Here is a 25,678-nt window from a genome sequence, read left to right as displayed (position 1 = left end):
ATGAATCACAAACTGGTTGTGTTAATACAGCCAAAAATGTTATACTCTAAAAGGCTATGGCATTTCTAAGATACTGTAACATACTTTGGAAGCTGGCCAGGGACAATGCGTCTCAGATGAATAGTCAGAGGCATGTCCCCTGTCAGATTCTCCTCACTCCCTTTGTCTCTCCCTTTGTGTACATATGGGGAGAGATCCGTCACTCAAGTAGAATGGACTAAGGCTGCTTTCACACATCAGGTTTTTTGTTTCAGGCTAAATCCGGTTCTCGGGAGAAAAACCGGAACCGGAAAAAATAAAAACCGGATCCGGTTTTTCCCCCACTGGCTTGTATTAGCGCCGGATGGCCCAGCATTCCGTCTGGTTTGATGCCGGATCCGGCGTACACTCGATTCCGGCGTCTAGAAAAAACGTCTCTTGTAACGTTTTTTTTGTCTCCGGCGAAAAAGCCTGAAGCGCCGGATCCGGTGCTTCCGGCTGTTTGCTAGAACGGAAGCCTATGGGAGCCGGAAGGTGCCGGATGCTGAAAATGGTGGATCCGGCGGCCTGATCCGGTTAACCCCTTAATGACCGCCAATACGTCTTTTAACTGACCTGAGATATAAGAGAATAGCCTCCCCATAGAGATGACAATCCAGCATCTGTCGGTTGTACACTATAGCTGACAACTTGCTGTACCAGCCACGATCAGTATTTGCACCATCTAAATCTGTTTAACCCCTTAGATGCTGCTGTCAATAGTGACTACATCATTATAAATGGTTAACAGAGTGTGGGGGCTTCTTCTTTGTTCCAATTGGTGCCCTCAGATCATGATTTTGTTGTCCTGATGTTTGCCATGGCAGTTCATGACCAAATAGCGGCCTTAGAGTCTGTCGGCTGTAGTAATCTGTTTAGAAGTTAGCAACATTTAGGTGGTAAAAATACACATTTTCATTTCTGTCATACCACTTTGCATTAATTCCTGTAAAGCACCTGAAGGGTTAATAAACGACCTGACAGCAGTTTTCAATATGTCAGGGGGTGCTGTTTTTAAAATGGTATCACGTTTGGGGGTTTCCCAATATATGAGACCTCTAAAGTCACTTCAAACATGGATAAGTCCCTAAAAAAATAAATTTTGTAAATTTCTTTGAAAAAATGAAAAATTGCTGCTACATTTTTAAACCTCCTAAAATGCTAACAAAATAAAATAACATTTTACAAATGGTGCTGATGTAAAGCCGACATGTGGGAAATGTTATTTATTAATGGTTTGCTGTTGTATGACTATCTGGATTAAAGGGATAATCACTCAAATTTAGAAAATTGCTAATTTTTTAACTTTTTTCTCAAATTTTTGATATTTTTTATAAATAAACACAAAAAATGTTGAAATAAATTTACCATTATCATAAAGTATAATGTGTCACGAAAAAACAATCTCAAAATCACTGGGATTTTTTGAAGCATTGCAGAGTTATTACCACATAAAGTGACACTGGTCAGATTTCAAAAATTTGGCTCGGTCACTAAGGGGTTAAACTGAGCATGCTCCAATTTGTTTTTATCCAATAATCTAGATAGGCTAGCCGGATCCGTCAAAAAAACGGATCTGTCGCATCAGTTTTTCACAATCTGCGCCGGATCCAGTTTTTCCAACATTCGCCGGATTTAGTCTGAAACAAAAAACCTGATGTGTGAAAGTAGCCTAAGACACACAGTCCGTGGATTTCTTTACAAAGCATATTTTCTCTGAAGCGAAGTAAAACAACAACGACTGCAATAACTTAGCCAATGTCTGATTCATGCTGTCTGTGGTTTGGGCTGGAAGAATCAGATGAAAGGTTCCCTTTATAACACGTGCTACTTGTGATGGGGTCCTAAATGAAATTATATTTTTTATTTAATGAGTGTTGTACCATAATGGATGTTTCATAAATTCTTACTGTATACAGATGTAATGTAGGTTTTTCTTATGTTCAGTTATATGAAAAAGTTTGGGCACCCCTATTAATCTTAAGCTTAATGTTTTATAAAAATTGTTTTGTTTTTTTTGCAACAGCTATTTCAGTTTCATATATCTAATAACTGTTGGACACAGTAATGTTTCTGCCTTGAAATGAGGTTTATTGTGCTAACAGAAAATGTGCAATCTGCATTCAAACAAAATTTGACAGGTGCATAAGTATGGGCACCTAGATCCTCCTTTTGCGAAAATAACAACCTCTAGTTGCTTCCTGTAGCTTTTAATGAGTTCCTGGATCCTGGATGAATGTATTTTTGACCATTCCTCTTTACAAAACAATTCCAGTTCAGTTAAGTTTGATGGTCGCCGAGCATGGACAGCCCTCTTCAAATGATCCCACAGATGTTCAATGATATTCAGGTCTGGGGACTGGGATGGCCATTCCAGAACAGTGTAGTTGTTCCTCTGCATGAATGCCTGAGTAGATTTGGAGCGGTGTTTTGGATCATTGTCTTGCTGAAAGATCCATCCCCTGCGTAACTTCAACTTTGTCACTGATTCATGAACATTATTGCCAAGAATCTGCTGATACTGAGAGGAATCCATGCGTCGCTCAACTTTAACAAGATTCCCGGTGCCGGCATTGGCCACACAGCCCCAAAGCATGATGGAACCACCACCAAATTTTACTGTGGGTAGCAAGTGTTTTTCTTGGAATGCTGTGTTTTTTGGCCGCCATGCATAGCGCCTTTTTTTTATGACCAAACAACTCAATCTTGGTTTCATCAGTCCACAGGACCTTCTTCCAAAAAGAAATTGGCTTCTCCAAATGTGCTTTTGCATACCTCAGCCGACTCTGTTTGTGGTGTGCTTGCCGAAACGGCTTCTTTCGCATCACTCTCCCATACAGCTTCTCCTTGTGCAAAGTGCGTTGTATAGTTGACCGATGCACAGTGACACCATCTGCAGCAAGTTGATGCTGCAGCTCTCTGGAGGTGGTCTGAGGATTGTCCTTGACTAATCTCATCATTCTTCTTCTCTGCCTTTCTGATGTTTTTCTTGGCCTGCCACTTCTGGCCTTAACAAGAACTGTACCTGTGTTCTTCCATTTCCTTACTATGTTCCTCACAGTGGAAATTGACAGGTTAAATCTCTGAGACAGCTTTTTGTATCCTTCCCCTGAACAACTATGTTGAATAATCTTTGTTTTCAGATCATTAGACAGTTGTTTTGAGGAGCCCATGATGCCACTCTTCAAAGGAGATTCAAACAGGAGAACAACTTGCAAGTGGCCACTTTAAGTAGCTTTTCTCATGATTGCATACACCTGGCTATGAAGTTCAAAGCTCAATGAGGTTAGAAAACCAAAAAAAGTGCTTTAGTAAGTCAGTAAAAAGTAGGTAGGAGTATTTAAAACAAGAAAATGATAAGGGTGCCCATACTTATGCACCTGTCAAATTTTGTTTGAATGCAGATTGCACATTTTCTGTTAGTACAATAAACCTCATTTCAAGGCAGAAACATTAGTGTCCAACAGTTATTAGATATATGAAACTGAAATAGCTGTTGCAAAAAAAACAATTTTTATAAAACATTAAGCTTAAGATTAATAGGGCTGCCCAAACTTTTTCATATAACTGTATTTATTGAAGACCATTTCTCTCCTTTCTCGCTAATGTGTAAAAAACATAAGACATTCTTTTATTTATTTTTTTAATCCCTTTATTTAGTTATTAATTCCATGAGACTTCTAGAATTTTTACACACTACATCGATTTTTCTTAGTCTCATATTATATCGCTATCAGCGAGCAGGAAAATTAAAGAATTCTGATTGTTTTCTATAGTGGATGAAAACAACACTTATTATTCATCTCAGATGAGCTGTTGAAAAGCATTAAACAGAACAGAGAATGTCTAAAAATCTGAAATCTGTAAGTGCAGCAATGCCTTGGAACACTAAAGATTGCAATTTGCATTTACACGTGTCGGAGTACACAAGTGCCATGCATAATTAAACCTCATATCCAGGTTTACAGGTTTAACAGGCCTATGGATAATTATTCTGATGGTTTTACATGTAATTTGGAAATGTGGAAATTGGTTCTTTGATGTTATGTTATCTTCAATTACTTTGAGTTTTGCTCTCGCCTCTGAGGCTCATTCACAAAGGCAATAATGTCATACTGATCTTCTTGAAATGTATCTTCTTGAGGTTTGTTCTACAATATACACACATTACAAACACATTGCCGTTCTATTATTTGTTTCATTAATCCTTTATTCAACCCTGACTTTACATACATTCGGATTTCCAGGATCTTTTGTAGTTGTCTGAGTAAACGCTATGGCTCATAACTTTTAGATTTAGACCTTTAGAACCTCAGATACCCGATGGTAGAAATAATTTTTGGAGACAAATTTAATATATTTTAATCTGCTAATATATGGAATATATGGCCTTTTTGCTACAATTAGTCAGATCAGAAGGTCGGTGTTGATGCCAAGAATGAAGAATTTGGAATCTAGTTGTAGTTATAGAGCATCTTTTCTGTTTCAGCATCAGTTCAACTGATGTTCTGGATACTAGGGTTACACTATATGACAACCATCGTCCTTTCAGTCGAGCAGTTCATGATGCCATCTGGTTTATATGAGATCATTCAAAGCTTTAGCTTATACCAAACTTCTTATTATGGTGAGGACAACAAGAAGCACAGAGATGGCATTTTAGTACTTACAAAGGCTGCACACTAAATAAAACCTGGCCTCCCCCTTAAATATGTACAGTGGGTACTGAAAGTATTCAGACCCTGTTAGGGCTAGCGGAACGCACCAAATAATAAGACTGATAGTGTACGGTGCGTTCGTAGCCCGGGGTCCACCGTGCAGAGATGGAACCTGCTGCTGAGTAATGACGGACTATATGGCGGTACTCATAAGTATACTCGCGTGGGTTAAACTTCACCCAACGTGAAGGAAGCGATCCTGTTGCGTCACAGGATCGCGGTACCGCACATAGAAGGCGAGCAAGCAGTCAGCGAACTTAACCCCAACTAGGATTGAAGTCCGATTAGAGCACTTGCTGACACAACACCGCAACAGGGTGTGTTAGGCAACTCTTAATAATTAGAGCACCGAAGTGCGAACTGTGCCGTGCTGGCAGGCACCACTAAGCACCCAGACTTGGGTCAGGAAGGGCACTACTGGCGCGTGGCGCCGCACTGGCGGTCACAGCAATAGACGCTGATACGTGTGTGACACGTTGAGTGATTTGTCGGGCGCTAGATAGCAGCCATACTCCATACGCGAACAGTCATACAATAGGGTAGGGGTATTTAATGAACGACTTGCACTCACAACAAACACACGTATTCAATTGTACACTAGCGCATGGCCGTGCGGTCATGCGCAGTTTATATAATTGCAGGACAGGAAGTGGCCACAGAAACTTTGCCCTTCCAGGACCTGCCAAGAGGACCAATGGAATGCGCTGCAGAGCCAGAGCACATGACCCTCGATCTCCAACGGGAGATCTTGCTCTGGGCATGCTCAGTGTGCGCAAACAAGGACTTAGTCCCAGGGAAGTCCGCTCGCCGCTGACCAGCACTGACTTTAATGGCAGGAGCTGAAGAAGCAGCAGTAACTCTCTGTACAGAGTGAGAGCGAGCAAGACACTGGGAGCGACGTCCCTGCTGAGCAGACTCCACTGCGGCTGGAGGAGAATGGGAGACCGCAGCGGAGACGGATCGAGATTCCCCCTGTGCAGCAGAGGAAACTCGACTCCTAACATTACCCCCCCTCCTAGGGCCCCCCCCCTCCTTGGGCCTCGCTACGCTCGAAGGCAGCAATGAGCTGTGGGGCCCGAATGTTTTCAGCAGGCTCCCAAGACCTGTCCTCTGGACCATAACCCTTCCAATCCACCAAATAAAACTTTTTGCCACGTACCACCTTGCACCCCAAAATAGCGTTCACCTCGTAATCGTCCATAGACGAACCCGATGTCCCGGCAGATGACTCGGAAAACCGGGACATGTATACGGGTTTCAAGAGGGACACATGAAAGGTGTCGGTAATACCCAAGCGTGGAGGAAGAGCCAGGCGGTAGACCACAGGATTAACCTGTTCGAGAACCTTGAAGGGACCCAAATAGCGAGGAGCAAACTTAGTGGACTCAACTCGCAGCCTGATGTTACGGGCGGAGAGCCACACCAAGTCGCCAGGGGCAAAAGTCGGAGCGGGGCGCCGATGAACATCGGCGGAGGACCTCATTCTCTCCTTGGAGGCCCGAATGGCATCCTGCGTGTGATCCCAAATGTCCCGTGCCTCCACAGCCCAGTCTGCCACCCTGGGATCAGCGGAAGACACAGGCATGGGCACAGGAACACGCGGATGCTGGCCGTAATTTAAGAGGAATGGAGTCTGACCGGTAGAGTCGGCTACGGCATTAAGTGCAAACTCTGCCCACGGTAGCAAGGATGCCCAGTCATCCTGTCTGGCAGAAACAAAATGTCGCAGATATGTGACCAAGGTCTGGTTGGCCCTTTCTACCAACCCATTCGTCTCGGGATGATATGCCGAAGAGAGATTTAACACAATACTGAGTAGACGACATAGCTCCCTCCAGAATCGAGACGCAAACTGGGGACCCCGGTCACTAACAATTTTGTCTGGCATACCGTGTAGGCGAAAGATATGCTTGATAAACAAGACAGCCAACGCCCGTGCAGATGGTAGCCGTGGAAGAGGCACCAAATGCACCATTTTGGAAAAATGATCGGTGATCACCCAGATAATTGTGCAATTACGAGACTTGGGTAAGCCAACCACAAAGTCCATCCCGACCATCTCCCAGGGCCTGTCAGCCACGGGCAGAGGATAAAGCAACCCAGCTGGCCGTTGCCGAGGAGTCTTGTTCCTGGCACAAGAGACACACGCCCGAACATACTCCGCGACATCACGAGCCATATGCGGCCACCAGTATGTCCTCGCCAGTAACTCTGATGTCCTTTTAGTACCAAAATGTCCACCCACCCTGGACGAGTGCGCCCAAGAGAGAACCTCCGGTCGCAAACTAGATGGAACAAAAGTCTTGCCCGGGGGCACAGACTCCAGCGAAACCGGGGCCACGGTTCTCAAACTCTCGGTGGGGACAATAAGCCGAGGCTCCTCCTCCTCCTCCGCAGATGACACAACGGAGCGAGAGAGAGCGTCGGCCCGAATGTTCTTCTCCCCAGAAAGGAAATGGAGGGTGAAATGAAACCGGGAGAAGAACAAGGACCATCTGGCCTGGTGAGAATTCAACCGCTGAGCTGTCTGCACATACACCAAATTTTTGTGATCTGTGAAGACTTGGAAGGGAAAACGTGCTCCCTCCAAGAGATGTCTCCACTCCGAGAAAGCCAACTTCATGGCTAGCAACTCCCTGTCCCCGATGTAATAATTCCTCTCTGCTGGTGAGAAGGTCTTGGAGAAAAAGAAGCAAGGATGCTTCCGACCTTGAGCATCCTTTTGGAAGAGGACTGCTCCAGCACCAACAGAAGAGGCATCCACCTCCATGATAAATGGCTTATCAACATCGGGGCGATGAAGAATGGGAGCGCTAGCGAAGTGTGACTTTATAGAGATAAAAGCCTTGGAGACCTCCTCAGACCACAATTTGGGATTCGCCCCCTTCTTGGTGAGGGCAACCAAGGGAGCTACCAAAGTTGAGAAATGCGGGATGAACTGGCGATAATAATTGATGAACCCCATAAAGCGCTGCACCGCTTTAAGAGAATGGGGTTCCTGCCAGTCCATCACAGCCTGTAGTTTGGCAGGATCCATAGCCAATCCCTGGGCTGAGATGATGTAGCCTAGGAAAGGTAAGGACTCCTGCTCAAACATACACTTCTCCAACTTGGCATAGAGGGAGTTTGCCCGTAGGAGGTCGAAGACTTTGCAAACATCTCTCCGGTGGGAGTCAATATCTGGAGAGTAGATGAGAATATCATCCAGATAGACTACGACCGAGGTGGAAAGCATATCCCGGAAGATATCGTTCATAAAGTCTTGGAAAATGGCTGGGGCATTACAGAGCCCAAAGGGCATCACCACATATTCATAGTGCCCATCCCTGGTGTTAAAAGCAGTCTTCCATTCGTCCCCTTCACGGATGCGAATCAGGTTGTAAGCACCCCGCAGATCTAATTTAGTAAATACCCTTGCTCCCCGAAGCCTATCGAACAGTTCAGATATCAAAGGCAAAGGGTATTTATTCTTAACGGTGATGGCGTTAAGACCCCTGTAGTCTATGCATGGACGCAATTCCCCACTCTTCTTCTGCACGAAGAAGAACCCTGCCCCAGCAGGTGACACTGACTTCCTGATGAACCCTCTTGCCAGATTTTCCTGGATGTACTGTGACATTGCCTCCGTCTCCGGGAGAGATAGCAGATAGACTCGACCCCGGGGAGGCTCAGCACCAGGCAAGAGGTCAATAGGACAGTCATAGGGGCGATGGGGCGGAAGGGTCTCCGCCGCCTTTTTGGAGAATACGTCTGCATACGACCAATACTGCTTGGGGAGAGAGGAAAGATCTGCGGGTACCTCAGTTGTAGCTACCTGAACGCACTCCCTCTGACACCTACCCCCACAAGATTCACCCCATCCCAGAATTCTGCCTGAGGACCACTCGATATGAGGAGAGTGGTACCGTAGCCAAGGTATTCCCAACAGGACTTCATCAATTCCCTCTGGAATGACGAGCAGAAAAATAATCTCCTGATGAGATGGCGACATGGACAGAGTAAAAGGGATGGTCTGGTGAGTTATCTGTGAGGGCAGAGTCGACCCATTCACCACTCGTACCGTTACAGGTTGAGCTAGCATAACCAGAGGTATTGCGTGGCGTTGGGCGAAGGCAGAAGACATAAAATTGCCCTCCGCCCCAGAATCCACGCAGAGCTCTACCGAGTGGGAGAATGAGCCTATAGTAATTGTCCCCTTAAAGGACAATTTAGAGGCAAACGTCGCCGTGTCTAGTGTACCTCCACCTACGACCACTAGACGCTGACGTTTCCTTGACCGCTGAGGACATCTGGTGGCTAAATGTCCAGACTGCTGGCAAACATGACAGACCCTGAGTGCACAAGCGGTCCGGGACTTAGGTCCCGCTTGTGACACTTCCCTGGCCTCATGTGACTCAGGAACCAGGACCGGAGATTCCAGAGGTTTGGCGAAAGTAGGAGCCAGCCGAAACCTCTGCCTACACTGGGCTCGCTCTAACCTCCGCTCGTTAAAAGGAGGTCAATTCGAGTGGAGACTGTTATTAACTCCTCCAGTGTGGCAGGAATCTCCCTAGTGGCCAGAGCGTCCTTTACATGGTCAGCCAAGCCCCTCCAAAATATGGGGATAAGAGCTTTATCCGACCATTCCAGCTCAGATGCTAAAGTGCGGAATTGGACGGCAAAATGACTGACCAAGGACTCACCCTGAGTTAATGCCAGCAGTTGGAGCGCAGTATCATGGGTGACTTGAGGTCCTAAAAAGACCTGTTTTAAAGTGCTCAAAAACAGAGGAGCACTCTGCACCACATGATCGCCACGCTCCCACAGCGGCGTAGCCCATTCCAACGCCCTGTCCGACAATAGAGACACAATAAATCCCACCTTAGCCCGCTCTGTGGGGAAACGTGCAGCCAGAAGCTCAAGATGAATAGAGCACTGACTCACGAATCCCCTACAAAATTTGCTATTACCAGAAACTTTTTCTGGCAGCGGGAGGCGAGAAAATGTCGGAACAGGGGTGGCAATGGACAAAGTTGCTGCAGCCACGCTGGCAGCCTGTACAGCAACTGCTGTTTGTCCGTCATCACTAGCCAGACCCTGGCGCTAGTGTAATGTTAGGGCTAGCGGAACGCACCAAATAATAAGACTGATAGTGTACGGTGCGTTCGTAGCCCGGGGTCCACCGTGCAGAGATGGAACCTGCTGCTGAGTAATGACGGACTATATGGCGGTACTCATAAGTATACTCGCGTGGGTTAAACTTCACCCAACGTGAAAGAAGCGATCCTGTTGCGTCACAGGATCGCGGTACCGCACATAGAAGGCGAGCAAGCAGTCAGCGAACTTAACCCCAACTAGGATTGAAGTCCGATTAGACCACTTGCTGACACAACACCGCAACAGGGTGTGTTAGGCAACTCTTAATAATTAGAGCACCGAAGTGCGAACTGTGCCGTGCTGGCAGGCACCACTAAGCACCCAGACGTGGGTCAGGAAGTGCACTACTGGCGCGTGGCGCCGCACTGGCGGTCACAGCAATAGACGCTGATACGTGTGTGACACGTTGAGTGATTTGTTGGGCGCTAGATAGCAGCCATACTCCATACGCGAACAGTCATACAATAGGGTAGGGGTATTTAATGAACGACTTGCACTCACAACAAACACACGTATTCAATTGTACACTAGCGCATGGCCGTGCGGTCATGCGCAGTTTATATAATTGCAGGACAGGAAGTGGCCACAGAAACTTTGCCCTTCCAGGGCCTGCCAAGAGGACCAATGGAATGCGCTGCAGAGCCAGAGCACATGACCCTCGATCTCCAACGGGAGATCTTGCTCTGGGCATGCTCAGTGTGCGCAAACAAGGACTTAGTCCCAGGGAAGTCCGCTCGCCGCTGACCAGCACTGACTTTAATGGCAGGAGCTGAAGAAGCAGCAGTAACTCTCTGTACAGAGTGAGAGCGAGCAAGACACTGGGATCGACGTCCCTGCTGAGCAGACTCCACTGCGGCTGGAGGAGAATGGGAGACCGCAGCGGAGACGGATCGAGATTCCCCCTGTGCAGCAGAGGAAACTCGACTCCTAACAGACCCCTTTACATTTTTCACTCTTTGTTTCATTGCAGCCATTTGGTAAATTTAAAAAAAAATCATTTTTTTTTCTCATGCACCCCATCTTGACTGAAAAAAAACAAATGTAGAAATTTTGGGAAATTTATTAAAAAAGAAAAACTGAAATATCACCTGGTCATAAGTATTCAGACTCTTTGCTCAGTATTGAGTAGAAGCACCTTTTGCGCTAGTACAGCCATGAGTCTTCTTGGGAATGATGAAACACATTTTTCACACCTGGATTTAGGGATCCTCTGCCATTTTTCCTTGCAGATCCTCTCCAGTTCCATCAGGTTGGATGGTGAACATTGGTGGACAGCCATTTTCAGGTCTCTCCAGAGATGCTCAATTGGGTTTAGGTCAGGGCTCTGGCTTGGCCAGTCTAGAATGGTCACATAGTTGTTCTGAAGCCACTCCTTTGTTATTTTAGCTATGTTCTTAGGGTCATTGTCTAGTTGGAAGGTGAACCTTTAGCCAAGTCTGAGGTCCAGAGCACTCTGGAAGAAGGTTTTCATCCAGGATATCTCTGTACTTGGCCACATTCATGTTTCCTTCAATGACAACCAGTTTTCCTGTCCCTGCAGCTGAGAAACACCCCCATGGCATGCTACTGCAACCACCATGTTTCACTGTTGGGATTGTATTGGGCAGGTGATATGAGTGCCTGGTTTTCTCCACACATACCGCTTAGAGTTATCACCAAAAAGGTCTATCTTTGTCTCTTCAGACCAGAGAATCTTATTTCTCATAGTCTGGGAGTCCTTCATGTGTTTTTTAGCAAACTCTATGCAGGCTTTCATTTGTCTTGCACTGAAGAGAGGCTTTCGTCGCACCATTCTGCCATAAAGGCCCGACTGGTGGAGGGCTGCAGTGATAGTTGACTTTGTGGAACTTTCTCCCATCTCCCTACTGCATCTCTGGAGTTCAGCCACAATGATCTTGGGGTTCTTCTTTACCTCTCTCACCAAGGCCCTTCTCCCACAATTGTTCAGTTTGGCTGGACGGCCAGGTCTAGGAAGACTTCTGGTGGTCCCAAACTTCTTCCATTTAAGGATTATGGAGGCCATTGTTCTCTTAGGAACCTTGAGTACTGCAGAAATTCTGTTGTGACGTTGGCCAGATCTTACCACAATTCTGTCTCTGAGCTCCTTGGCCAGTTCCTTTGACCTCATGATTCTCATTTGGTCTGACATGCACTGTGAGCTGTGAGGTTTTATGTAGACAGGTGTGAGCCTTTCCAAATCAAGTCCTATCAGTTTACTTAAACACAGCTGGACTCCAATGAAGGAGTAGAACCATCTCAAGGCGGATCACAAGGAAATGGACAGCATGTGACTTAAGTATGAAAATCAGAACTCCTTACTTTTTCCGGGATAGAGCGGGTAACACTACCACCGGGAGGGGGTGATTTACATAAACTTTTATTAAGGGCGGAAGCACGGTGGATTATGCGTACGAAAGCCATCCGTTTTTCTATTTCTCCGTTCCTCGTTATTTCTCTATTGCATGTCCTTCTATGGATGGGCCGGTCACATTCCCCTGAACCGCAGGAGACGTAATAGGTCTGCATACCAGGTTTTTCATGTTTTATATTTTCTATATATTTATACTGCTTCTGTGTATGGAAATTAATTATGGGAGGATAGATTGCGCGATCATCCTGGAGATGTGTTTCCCCTTTCTTTTCTCTGGTTTTTCCATTAATTATGGATTTTTGTCAAAGCTTGTTACTCAGGGATTGTTGTTTTTAATCTAATTAATGTGTTGTTTGTCAAGCACCTGTACCTCTTGGTAGCGGAGTTGTGGACGTGCGGCGGGGTGGGGGCTATTTGCTCTCACTCACCTTTTTTAGCCGGCGTCACTTCCTCCCCTATCAGACCCGTTGAAGCGCTTGATCAGCGCGAAACGGCCGTCGTCGTTGCCTGCTCACCTCCCGTTCACCTGCACTCCCTCGGACCGTGAAGCTGTAAATCCTCATGTCTTGAATAAAAGCATTGGACCACTACAGGGTGAGTGCTGCCGCATTTTTCTGCTCTTAGTCATATGCACACAGTTGTCTTCCATGCGAGCACCCCCTGCACTGAAGGCTGATTGCTGTGAATCATCGCCGCTGATCTGCTGAAAGACAAGGCTGTGCAGCTCGAACTTTTTTTCTTTTTATCTTGACTTAAGTATGAGTATCTAAGCAAGGGTCTGAATACTTATGACCATGGGATATTTCAGTTTTTCTTTTTAATAAATATTCAAACATTTCTACATTTCTGTTTTTTACCAGTCAAGATGGGGTGCAGAGTGCACATTAATGAGAAAAAAAATGGACTTTTTTGAATTTACCAAATGGCTGTAATAAAACGAAGAGTGAAAAAGAGTCTGAATACTTTCTGTACCCACTGTATATACAGATCTAGCAAAGGTTATTCTGACTTGGATAACACAATGCTAGTATATCACAGCACAAAATGTGGTCACTGGTCAATTTAGTAAGTCTCAACAGTAAGTCTGTGGGTCAGTACACTGATTCTCACATGCTGTAAAAAGACTCTTAGACTTACTATTGAGCCCATACCCTGTCCTTTAAGCTGCACGCTTCAATTCAGTGCTCTGTGCGATCGGCAAGGGTCTCAATATGCACACCTTGATTGATTGACAGCTTTTTGCAGTGTCTACTCTATGTAAAAAAATTTATAACAGTTGCACTTAAAATTATCTTAATACTCTTAAGTGAGGCAACCTTCTGTGACAAATTATGAAGATAATGTATTGTGAGTAGAGTTGAGTGAATTTTTCAAAATTCGGTTCCGATTATGATCGGCTGCGAATATTGTATTTGCAATATTCGCCGAATGTCATTGGAGTCAATGGGAGTAGAAATGACTGAAAATGTTTGAAATCGATCGTCAAACATACATTTGGTAAACATAGGATATCAATATGCCACAAATATGGCAAATTCAGATTCGGTGACCGATTCCAAACAAATTCGCTCAACTCTAATTGGGAGACATGATGACCTTTGGTATATCTTTATGCACAGTAAATGGGCAGAAGACAGTAAGGGTTTATATACACTGACTGACTATTGGAAACAAGTGTTCATAACAGTGCTTATTTCTTGATAATTGACCTGTCTAAATAGGCTGATAATAACCCGATGAACAAACAAAACAATCCTTCTTAAGGTGAAATGACTTTTAAGCTTGCATTCTGTGTAAACAGGAGATGTGCTGCAAAGAACAATGATACTCTATACGCACTGAAAGATCATATTTAACGATTGTTCTATGCTCATGGAAGTTGGAAGTGCAGCTGGTTGACCTAAACAAGCTGTTAAATGACCACTAATCAGCTTACATGTGGATTATTGGCAGCTGTTTAACAGCTGCAAATCGGCAAGCGTAAACTTACCCTAAACCACTAGCAAAAGCCTCCGGCTGCAGCGTAGAATAATAGCCCAATTTTTCATTACCTTGAGATTTGCTGTTCTACACCCTAACATTAATTTTCACTTCTTCGTCAGAGCCAGCACTGAAATAATTTCTTGTAGTGACCTCATTGTGCAGTATTCATTAAGCAAAGACGGTTTAAGTATTTTAAACTTTGTCGCTGCCGGGAAAAAAAAAAGTTTAAAAACACTTTTTATTGATAACTTAAAACTGGGCTAACCACCCTGTCTGCTAAAACAAGGGATTCAACATTAGGATGAAGAAAGTCATTGGAATAGACAATTGATTAATATTCCAGTCTATCTCCCAACTTTTTCCCTTAATCATCATTTAATGTCCTATCCCCTGACAAAAGATAATATTTTTACATAAATAATATGTAAATATTGTGATCCTTTGGCAGGGGGATGGAACATTAAATCATGATTAGTTGGGTTCTGGACAGGAGTATTAATCAATTGTCTATTCCCATTACTTTTTGTATCCTAATGCCTAATACTTTGTTTTAACTTGATAGTAATGAGATAGGCTTGTTAGCCCAGTTTTTAGCAGCTCATTAAAGTCTTTTTAAATGGTTGTTTTGTTTTTTAAGATCATTACAAAACTTTACATAAAGTAAACACAAACCAGCTTTATAACAAATATGAATAAAGCCGGTGTATAATTAATATTAAGATTCAAGATGGTTATTAGCCTCAAATGCAGGTCATGTATGGAGAAGCCTTAGAGGGTCTTTTCCCATTGATTTTAATACATAAATATAGATAGTAGAGTTGGTTCAAAGCAATAAACAGGACCCAATCAATTGGCCACGTCAGTAATTTGTGCCCACTGGTGGGATTCTTGAGAACCTTATCCTATCTCCTAGCATCTGCGGCTCTTCTTTTGATTAGCCAGTCTGGCTTGATGTATATTTACGTTGTGATGCACATGTGATTTTGTACAAAACTGGTTAATCAAAAGAAGAGCTGCGGATGCCATCAGGTTGAAAGCAGCTCTCCAAGTTGTAATCCAGTGACCAAATATTACTGATGAAAACCAATTCACACCAACTCTGTTGGGTAGCAATTGCAAAATTCTGTTAATTTGTCATTTTTGTAATGTTTCTATATGCCTCCATTCTCCTGATAATTGTATTTTCCTTTTCAATATTTCCTCCTTGTTGTCAAGGGGACCAGCCACCGCATCTGTCTTGGAGAGGTGGCTACTGGGGGGTTACCTTCTGAGATCACTCTAGAGGGGTTAGCTCCTGAGATTGGCCTTAAGTGCTGCCCCACATAGCAGCAACGGAGCACACACAGGCCAGTGTCACACCACTTCTGCTGGCATGAATTGTCAGTCAAGCAGTATTCTCCGACCCCTACAATCAAAAAGTCAGGAGGTTGCGGAACGGTGCGCTCTGCTTTTGAAGATGGAATAAACCCTTTAAGCAGGAGCAGTTAATGTCACACCGTTGAAAAAATATTTTTATTTGTTTGGAAAAAAGGTTAATTTATTGACGACAATCTTATTATATAGCAGCTTAATTAGTACGATGTAATTAATAACATTAATAATACCAGGGCATTCACGGATAATGTATTCTGTTTTCTGTTTCAGTTTTTTAATTAAATGAAATATACCAGCATTCCCAAGATGTCACAGTATATTCTGAAGACAAAGCATTCCTGCTGGAGCACATGGCGTATATATTCATTATTCGCACTTCACTGGCTGTTTGTTTACTTTGTGTTTTAGTGTTGTGGTATATTAATTTGTGCCTGAATTTTTATTGTTAATGAAAATATAATTAGATTTTTTAGCATAGAATACAGTAGTACTTATAAATTTACTATATATTTTTAGTGGCGTCATCTCCAAATTAAATGTCTTCTGTTTACAGCTTTATTCTATATTCTTCAATCGGGCTAAATGGGTAAGATAGACAGACATATACCTACCGTATATACTCGAGTATAAGCCGAGATTTTCAGCCCACTTTTTTGGGCTGAAAGTCCCCCTCTCGGCTTATACTCGAGTCATACCCATGGGTCGGCAGGGGAGGGGGAGCGGGGGCTGTCTAATTATACTCACCTACTCCTAGCGCAGTCCCTGCAGATCCCTGGCTTCCCCGGCGCCGGCAGCTTCTTCCTGTACTCACCGGTCACATGGTACCGCTCATTACAGTAATGAATATGGAGCCACATATTCATTACTGTAATGAGCGGTAACAGTGACCGCTCAGTACAGGATGAAGCTGCGGCGTCAGGGAAGCAGGGACTGCACAGCGCCAGGAGCAGGTGAGTATAACGGGGAGGGGAGCGCTGTGCTGCACGATATTCACCTGCTCTTCGTTCCATCCGCCGCTCTGTCTTCAGCAGTGACGCTCAGGTCAGAGGGTGCGGTGACGTGGTTAGTGTGCACCCTCTGCCTGAACGTCAGTGCTGAAGATGGAGTGGCGCCGGAACGAGAAGCAGGTGACTATTGAAAGTGCCGGGGGCCTGAGCAACCGAAAGTTGAGTATGTGATTTAATTTTTTTTATCGCTGCAACAGCAAATGGGGCAAGTGTCTGTATGGAGCATCTATGGGGCCATAACATTTGTGCAGCACTATATGGGGCCATAACGTCTGTGCAGCACTATATGGGGCCATAACGTCTGTGCAGCACTATATGGGGCCATAACGTTTGTGCAGCACTATATGGGGCAAGTGTTTGTATGGAGCATCTATGGGGCCATAACGTTTGTGCAGCACTATATGGGGCAAGTGTTTGTATGGAGCATCTATGGGGCCATAACGTTTGTGCAGCACTATATGGGGCCATAACGTCTGTGCAGCACTATATGGGGCCATAACGTTTGTGCAGCATTATGTGGGGCAAGTGTCTGTATGGGGCATCTTATAGGGCCATAATCAAGGTTTGTGCAGCACTATATGGGGCAAATATCTTTATGGAGCATCTTATGGGGCCATAATCAGCATTTGTGCAGCATTATATTGGGCAAATGTGTCTATGGAGCATCTTATGAGGCCATAATCAGCATTTGTGCAGCATTATATTGGGCAAATGTGTCTATGGAGCATCTTATAGGGCCATTATTAACCTTTATGCAGGATTATATGGGGCATATTTTAATATGGAGCATCTTATGGGCCCATCATAAACTTTATGTAGCATTTTATGGGGCTCCTGATTCAATATGGATATTCAAAAACCATGTAACCTACTAATGTCTCAATTAATTTTACTTTTATTGGTATCTATTTTTACTTTTGACATTTACCGGTAGCTGCTGCATTTTCCACCCTAGGCTTATACTCGAGTCATTAAGTTTTCCCAGTTTTTAGTTACAAAATTAGGGGGGTCGGCTTATACTCGAGTATATACGGTATATATACTTCAAACTGGAGGAGGAAGAAAATGTTTTTTCTTTTGGGTTTCTGAATTTTTTTCAACTGCTAGGGACTAGAAACCTAAATAGAACAACATCTTTACTGACCCAAATGCTAAAGATTGTCATAAAAGCACATATAGTAGTAGAGATCAGTGGATACAATTGAAATGGTGTATACAAACATGAAGGGTATAGCTCCATGTTCTGAAAAATATGGAAAACCTAAATATAAAAGGTTATACTGGATAAAACTCCCCCCTCAAAAATCATGACTGAAGTAAACACCATGCGTGTGCAAAGCAGTCATCAAAGCAAAAGGTGGCTACTTTGAAGAACCTAGAATATAAGACATAATTTCAGTTGTTTCACACTTTTTTGTTAAGTATATAATTCCACATGTGTTAATTCATAGTTTTGATGCCTTCAGTGTGAATGTACAATTTTCATAATCATGAAAATACAGAAAAAAAATTTAAATGAGAAGGTGTGTCCAAACTTTTGGTCCGTACTGTATATAGATTTTATGTTCAACTACATTTAACTTGAAAAAAGTTTTTTTTACCATGATATTAAAAACCCAATAAAAAAAAAAGCTTTATTTCAGGTCTTAAGTAAGTTCACCATCGAATAAGACAAGAAATGTAGGCCATAAAATATGCATGTTGGACAAATATGACAATAAATGTAGAGGCCTTCCTTGAACTGCATAAAATGCGCTTTTTCATTGAAGGAGAAATGTAATTGAGAAGCTTATCTATCCAATATAATTGCTTTTATGTTAACGAGTTACCACAATATCCTGTTCGATAATTCCCGCACACATCCTATAACACAAGGCAGACATTCACCTACATTTCTTTTTTCATTTACCTGTTTACTATGCTAGATGGATTCCCCAAATATTCTCAGTCATTTCTCTCTGTGACATTATTTGTCTATTTTAAGAATGTTCAATGTATAAATGATAAAATGAAGAACAAAAAGTCTCATGTTTATGAATGGTAAAATTGTTCATATTTCATAATTTATTACATTTGGAATATCAGATATTGTGAGTTATGTCTTATTATGTTTATGTATTAAAAAAAATCTGAATTGCATTTTGTGTTTTCAGATGTATTTGTTTAGCTTGGGGCGAAATGGGATTTATAAACCTAATTATTGCTCATTGTACTCAGTCACTTTTTTGGGACTACTATTTAGTCAACTTGAAAAAAACATGAAGTGATATAAAAGGCTTTGTCAAGTGGGTGCTATACATTTACTTAGTTGTGTCATTACTGAATTAAAGTTACAACTACAAATGAATGATGGAAATAAAACCATAATAAAAGTTTCTTCAAGTTTGCAGAATTGCATCTTTCTTTTTCAAACAGTCTTGTGGAAATCTTTAAAGGAATCTGTCACCTGGCTTTTAGTACTTCATCTGAATGCACCATGATGTAGTGGCAGAGAGCCTGAATCCAATGATGTATTACTTACTGGGCTGCTTGCTATAGTTTGGATTAAAATCACTTTTATCTGCTGCACATCTAGCAGTTCTGTGAATGCTGATTTCTGTCTAACCACACCCACACCACTAATTGGCAGATTTTTGTGTACACTATGCATAGGCAGAATTCTGCCAATCAATGATGTGAGTGAGCTTATACAGAACCTATAAATATGGAGGGCTACATGGCAGCAGGTTTTATAGACAGCTAATGATAATCTCCTGCTGATAAAACTGTGTTTTATCTAAACTACAGCAAGCAACCCAGTAAGTGATAGCGTCTCTGTCCCTAGATTAAACTGCTCTCATATTTGGTGGTGAAAACCTGGTAATAGATTCCCTTTAAAAACAAAAATCTAGGTTAATATCCTTCCAATTCCTTTTATTGTTGACTGGCTGACATTCCACAAAGAGTCTTCACCTGGAATGGATCCAATTCATCCATCCACAAAAAATCCACAAATCACCGGAATTAAATAATACAATATTTGTTTGACCACTCCACGACCTTTGATATGTATTCAGACGTCCAGGACGGCTGGTACCTAAAGACCTTGGACGTATGGCTATGTCATGGCGATTTTGCATGCACACGGGTTGAGTGCGCCACCACCGCCGGGTGACAGCTGATTCTGACAGCTGACACCCAGCACTCAGTGCAAGAGCGGTGACCGCACTGCTCCCGGCACTGTAACCCCATAAATAATCACCTGTGATCACCTGTGATTACAGCATTTAGCAAGCATGCAGAGGGATGGAGCCCTCTGTGCACTCCAAACGGTGTCCCGGCGATGTCATCGCTCTGGCCCGTTTGTTGCCATGGTGACCCAATGTTGTCATCTGTCAGATGCCTCCATTACAAACCCAGAAAGTTGAATTAAAAATAAACACAGGAAAAAAATGTTTATGTGAAGACTCCCCCAGACATTCCCTGGTTTACCCATTTATTAATTAAGAAAAAAATGTAAGCAGATCCTACAACAACCAACTAGGTCCCACCTCGTACACTGATTTTTCTAATATTTTTCACCTCAGTAACATCATCGTCCATGAGCCATGATTGTGAGAATGAGACTGCAGAGGTTATTCAAGGTAACTTTAGTTCACAGCCTCCAGGTGTTCAAACAGTAACCTTAAAGCAGTGTTCCCCAACTCCAGTCCTCAAGGCCCACCAACAGATCATGTTTTCAGGTTTTCCTTTGTTTTGCACAGGTAATGCAATTATCACCTGGGCAATACTAAGGAAATCCTGAAAACATGGCCTGTTGGTGGGCCTTGAGGACTGGAGATGGGGACCCCTGCCTTAAAGTGTCCTTCAAAGGTTTCCAGGCCTCAAGGCTGCCTGGAGATCCGATGACAGTGAACTCTGGTAAACTTTAGGCTATGTGCACACGTTGCGGATTTGCCTGCGGATCTGTAGCGGATTCGACGCTGTGGATTCGCAGCAGTTTTCCATCCGGTTTACAGTACCATGTAAACCTATGGAAAACAAAATCCGCAGTGCACATGCTGCGGAAAATACCGCGTGGAAACGCTGCAGTTTATTTTCCGTAGCATGTCAATTCTTTGTGCGGATTCCGCAGAGTTTTACACCTGTTCCATAATATGAATCCGCAGGTGAAAAACCGCAGGAAAAACGCACAAAAAATGCTGGAAACCCACTGGTAATCCGCAGTGTGTTTTACCTGCGGATTTTTCAAAAACTGAGTCGAATAATCTGTCACAGAAATCCGTAATGTGGGCACATAGCCTAAAGGTTACCCGAGTTCTCAGCCACCAGTTCTCATGGTAGCTTTAACGCTGGACTGTTGAGTGCCGAGTGCCAGACTCGCTGTCATAAGAAGTCCGTGTTTGGGGTCCAGTACCAAACACTAAAAGTTCAGTATGAACCCCGAACTTTCCAGTTCCGGTTCTCTCATCCCTAGGGGCAATTATCTGTTTAGGGGCACAGCATAGGGCAGATATTACTTTTAGTCAGGGGAATTACAATAACACTTCTATTTTCATGGGCACTGTCAGGATGTGCTGCAGATGACCAGAAAAGATGGAGGTCTGCAGAAAATTTCTCCAGAGACCATGCCACCTATGTAGTAAATGTTTGTGATACTGACTTCTTAGTACTGTAGTTTCTGTTTTGTCCTTAGTCTTTTGCTGGCTTTTATCAACAACTCCCTGATTCTCTGTGCCATTGTTAAAGGGAACCTGTCACATGAAAAACGCTATTAATCTGCAGATATGGAGTTAACCTGCAGGTTAAAAGGGTACTGAACCTGCCCAGCATCGGCATTTAGACCACCGGGAGGACTTTAGCTTTATTCTCCCCAGCGGCACTCGGCATTTAGTCTTTCACCGCACTTTGTATAGGGAGTGGTGACTGTAACCATACCCCCTGCACTGACTGACAAGCTTGTTCAGCATTAAACCCTGCTGGTGTAGTATTAATATACTGATTTGGGTTCTGATGCCGTATTCATGTATTGCTGATGGTTCTGGTGATGAATCCATGTACATGTATTGGTTCTGATCCTGTACACCTGTAGTAATCAATAACTTGTCAGATTATCTGATACACGACTATGTTAATAAAGTACTGTACAGTCTGTCACACTAAGGATTACATCATCTGGATTTATTAGCAGCATTCATTGTAAATTAAGCACTGTAGCTTGCCAAATCCTAAGAGTAATGTAGTCACTATCAGAATTCGACTCTGTTTGCCAATTCCGGCTGCCATTATGTGACTCCTCGTATGCGATTTTCATACTAACAGTCACACACCAACTAACTTCTCTTCCTGCTTTTCTCAGTGAAGAAGGGGCTGCAGATTTTTTTTCAGATCATTGATAGAATTAGAAAGAGAATTTTGCAAATGAGTGTTTATTATCAAATTGCCAAAGGCAAATAAACCCCATCTAAAGACTATAAAAATTAACTTTTAATTAGACTATTTAAAGGAAAATGCTTTTTAATTTGTTTTTTATTATTACTAATTTAGCAAATGAGTGGTCACATGATGACTTAACCTCTTAAACTGTGTATAGGAGAATGCGACAAGCTGAATTTTTGCCGTTGGTGCAGGAAAACCTATATTTGCCTTTTGCGTCAGTCATTTGTTATTGGCTACGGCCGTATTGCTGTGACTACTGGCCATTATCTAGGTGGAATGCTAGAAAAATGTGTTCTTTAGCTGTTTTCAATGACTACATGAGCAGTTGACTTCAGTGGGCTTACAAGGCAGCCTCCAGAAAATGCCCCGACCACTTTGGTTTGGTGGATGGTGAGATTACAGCGCTCTGATACACGCTGACTGTATTCCTAGCATATCCCAGTAATAAGCTGAGACAATGTCCTGTAAATCAAACCATTACAAATAGCAGTAGGTAAAAATATATTCTACTAGTTCTCTCCTTGGCTTAGTCCGAGCTCTGCTGTTTTCTGCCTCCATATAGCATCATAAACATGGAGCAATCGCCTTAATCCCGAATGTGTTTTTTATAGACATTTGCAGCACATTTAAACTATTATAAATGTAATAGTTCCATAAAGCTAAATATTATTCAGAATGATGACCAAACAGCAATTTTCTTGCGCTTTCTTGCAAATGTCTCCTTATTCCATGTCAGATTTAGAATCCTCTGCTTTTCATTTCAGACTTCATAACAATGTGTTATTTCACTTTGGTAGTATCAGAAAAGCAGACACTATTTTCTTCCCATTTTTAATACACATTTTCTGAAATCTATAGTTTAATAGATGAACCTGACAGTTAATAAAATTGCTCAGAAAATAAAATTCTTCACAAAATTTGTGTGATTGACATAAAAGGTGAGTGAGAGATTTGTTCATTGCAGATGAAACTATCAGATCAGCAATATGTTTTATGCTGTTTTGTAATAAAAAGCTTATTAACTAAAAACATTCTACTCCTGGGGAAAAAGGTCTATATTTGGAGTTGCAACAAAATCAGAAAAGCAGTGTATGACATTGGCAAAAAATGGAGCAAAGGGAAAGGTCGGTATTAATAGAAGTCCTAACTGTTAGTACAGAGCTGAGGTCAAACTGCAGGGCCCAGCACCACGCAGACCTTGGCCGAAGCGGAGCCCTTTGAGCTTCATAAAGCCATGGTTTTTGGATAGTTGGTTCTTAGACTTGGAAATCCATATAAGAGATAGACAGGGGTTGTCAAATATAAAATACAGTCTGTATAGAGTCTTGTGCTTGGGTGCAAGGAAACACAGAAGACACAGGCTTGTTTAAGTAGTTCTTGTATTACTTCATACAAGTAAGGGTTAATACAGTTGCAGGCAGGATACAAGACAGGCAGGAATAAACCTTAAGTCCATCTAGTCTCAGAAACAGGTTAAAGGTTCTCTCTCTACTTCCCTTGCCAATGTTGATGGTAAGCTGAGGGATTCCTGAGTCCACACATGTCCAAGGATCTGAAGTAGAAGGTGGTCAGGATAATAAGTCCAAGTCTTCCAGGAGCAAGGTGACAAGTAAAATGCAGACATGATTCTGAAGCACTGATTAAACAGCTGATGCTGCTTAAAAAGGCAAGTGGCAGAGAACAGGGTGGAAACAATGAAACTGAGAACTCCATGCTGGTTAAGGGCAAAGTAGATACAGCAGAACAGAAAGCAAAATGGCTGACAGGAAAAACTAGGTTCTACTAAAAATAACAGATATAGCAAATTGTCTAAAACCTTACATTACTCCCCCCTAAGGGACCACCTCCGGATTACCCCAGACCCGGCTTGTCTGGGTACCTCTGATGGGACTGGCGAAGTAAGCATGGAGCATCAATGTTATCAACCGTTCCCATGAGTTGTCTTCAACTGAGTAGCCTTGCCACTTAATCAGGTATTGTAGCTGATTTCTATGCAACCTAGAATCCAGAATCTTTTCCACTACAAATTCCTCCTGACCATCAATCAACACTGGGTCAGGATGAGGAGAAGAACGTCCAGGAAACATTGGGTACTGCTGCCTTTAGTAGGAAACGTGAAAAACAGGGTGAATTCTCATGGTTCTGGGCAGATGAAGACGACAAGCCACGGCACTTACAATCTTACTGATCCTGTAGGGACCAATGTACTTATGTCCCAATTTGGATGATTGAATCCTTAACTTAAGGTTCTTAGTTGACAGCCAGACCAAGTCTCCTACCTTGAAGGCAGGTGCAGGTTTACGAAATTTATCAGCTGCTCTCTTATATTTCTCCTGAGCCGATTCCAGATTCTCTTTTAGAAGATCAACATTCCATTGTAGGGAAGCGATTCTGTCGGCCACAGCTGGCAGAGGCGTATCTATAAGAAATCGAGGAAGTATGTTAGGATGATAACCTAGATTAGCATAAAAAGGAGACTGCTTAGTGGAGGCACTCTGAGCGTTATTATAAGAAAATTCAGCCAAAGGAAGTAAATCCGCCAAATCATCCTGTAGTTGGCAGATAAAGCAGCGGAGATACTGCTCCAGGGTCTGGTTGGTCCGTTCTGTCTGGCCATTAGTCTGAGGATGAAAGGCAGAAGAAAGATTTACTTTAATGTCCAATGCGGCACAGAAATTCTGCCAAAACCTTGAAGTGAATTGCACCCCTCGATCAGAAATGACCTCATCCGGTAGTCCATGCAAACAAAACACATCTTGAATTATTAAATTTGCGGTCTGTTTAGCAGTGGGTAAGCCGCTACAGGGAATAATGTGAGCTGCCTTTGTCAAACGATCCACCACCACCAAAATGGTGTTTTTCCCTTGTGAGGTTGGCAACTCCACAATGAAATCCATGGAAATGGATCCCCATGGACGGGATGGGGTGAGTAGGGGTTGTAATAGACCCGTCAGAGAAGAACGTGGAACGTGGTGTCTTGCATCTCGCACACACTTCGCATGAAGAGACATAATTTAGAACATCTTTTCTATAAGTGGGCCACCAAAAGGAACGCGAAAGGAATTCTTGAGTCTTTAGGACTCCTCTATGTCCCACTATCTTAGAGTCGTGGATGAGTTGTAGTACTCTCAGTCTGAACGTTTCAGGTATATACAAACGTTGGCCCTTAAACCACACACCATTCTTATAAACAAGACTTGCATCCCTAGGAGGTTGCGCCAGAAAGGAATCTGAAAGGTATGCCTCCTTGATGTCATTAAGTAGGTCTTGATTGTGAATCACTTCCACGAACCTGGAATCGGGAAGAATAGTCTTAGAAGTAGTGAGTGGAGAGGTTTCAGTTGAATGGATCCTAGAGAGTGCATATGGATCCTAGAGAGTGCATCTGCCTTTCCATTGCACGACCCTGGCCTATAAGAGATTACAAAATTGAATTGATTCAAGAACAGACTCCAACGAGCCTGGCGAGGAGTCAGGCACTTAGCTGATCTGATAAATTCAAGATTGCGATGGTCGGTCAGGATGACTATCTGCTGTGCAGTTCCCTGAAGATGATGTTTCCATTCCTTGAAGGCATCAATGATGGCCAACAATTCTCTATTACCCACGCCAGAGTTCTTTTCTGCTGCAGACAACCGCTGTGAAAATAAGCA

At 43.1% G+C, this 25,678-nt stretch overlaps 1 protein-coding gene across 1 annotated transcript in view; it reads left to right on the top strand.

The window, feature by feature from the left end:
* The window catches only part of TUSC3 (tumor suppressor candidate 3), a 489,870-nt gene extending 470,871 nt beyond the window's left edge, over positions 1–18,999 (top strand). The window contains exon 10 of the mRNA XM_069744425.1: positions 15,871–18,999. Coding sequence (XP_069600526.1) covers positions 15,871–15,886 — 16 coding nt within the window. The 3' untranslated portion in view covers positions 15,887–18,999. The remainder of the gene's footprint in view (positions 1–15,870) is intronic.
* The last annotated feature ends 6,679 nt before the right edge of the window (positions 19,000–25,678 follow it).

This window comes from Ranitomeya imitator, chromosome 1, assembly GCF_032444005.1.
Source record: "Ranitomeya imitator isolate aRanImi1 chromosome 1, aRanImi1.pri, whole genome shotgun sequence".
NCBI classification, from domain to species: Eukaryota; Metazoa; Chordata; class Amphibia; order Anura; family Dendrobatidae; genus Ranitomeya; species Ranitomeya imitator.
Note: the sequence above shows the minus strand (reverse complement) of the source record. Positions and strands in the feature narration are given on the sequence as shown.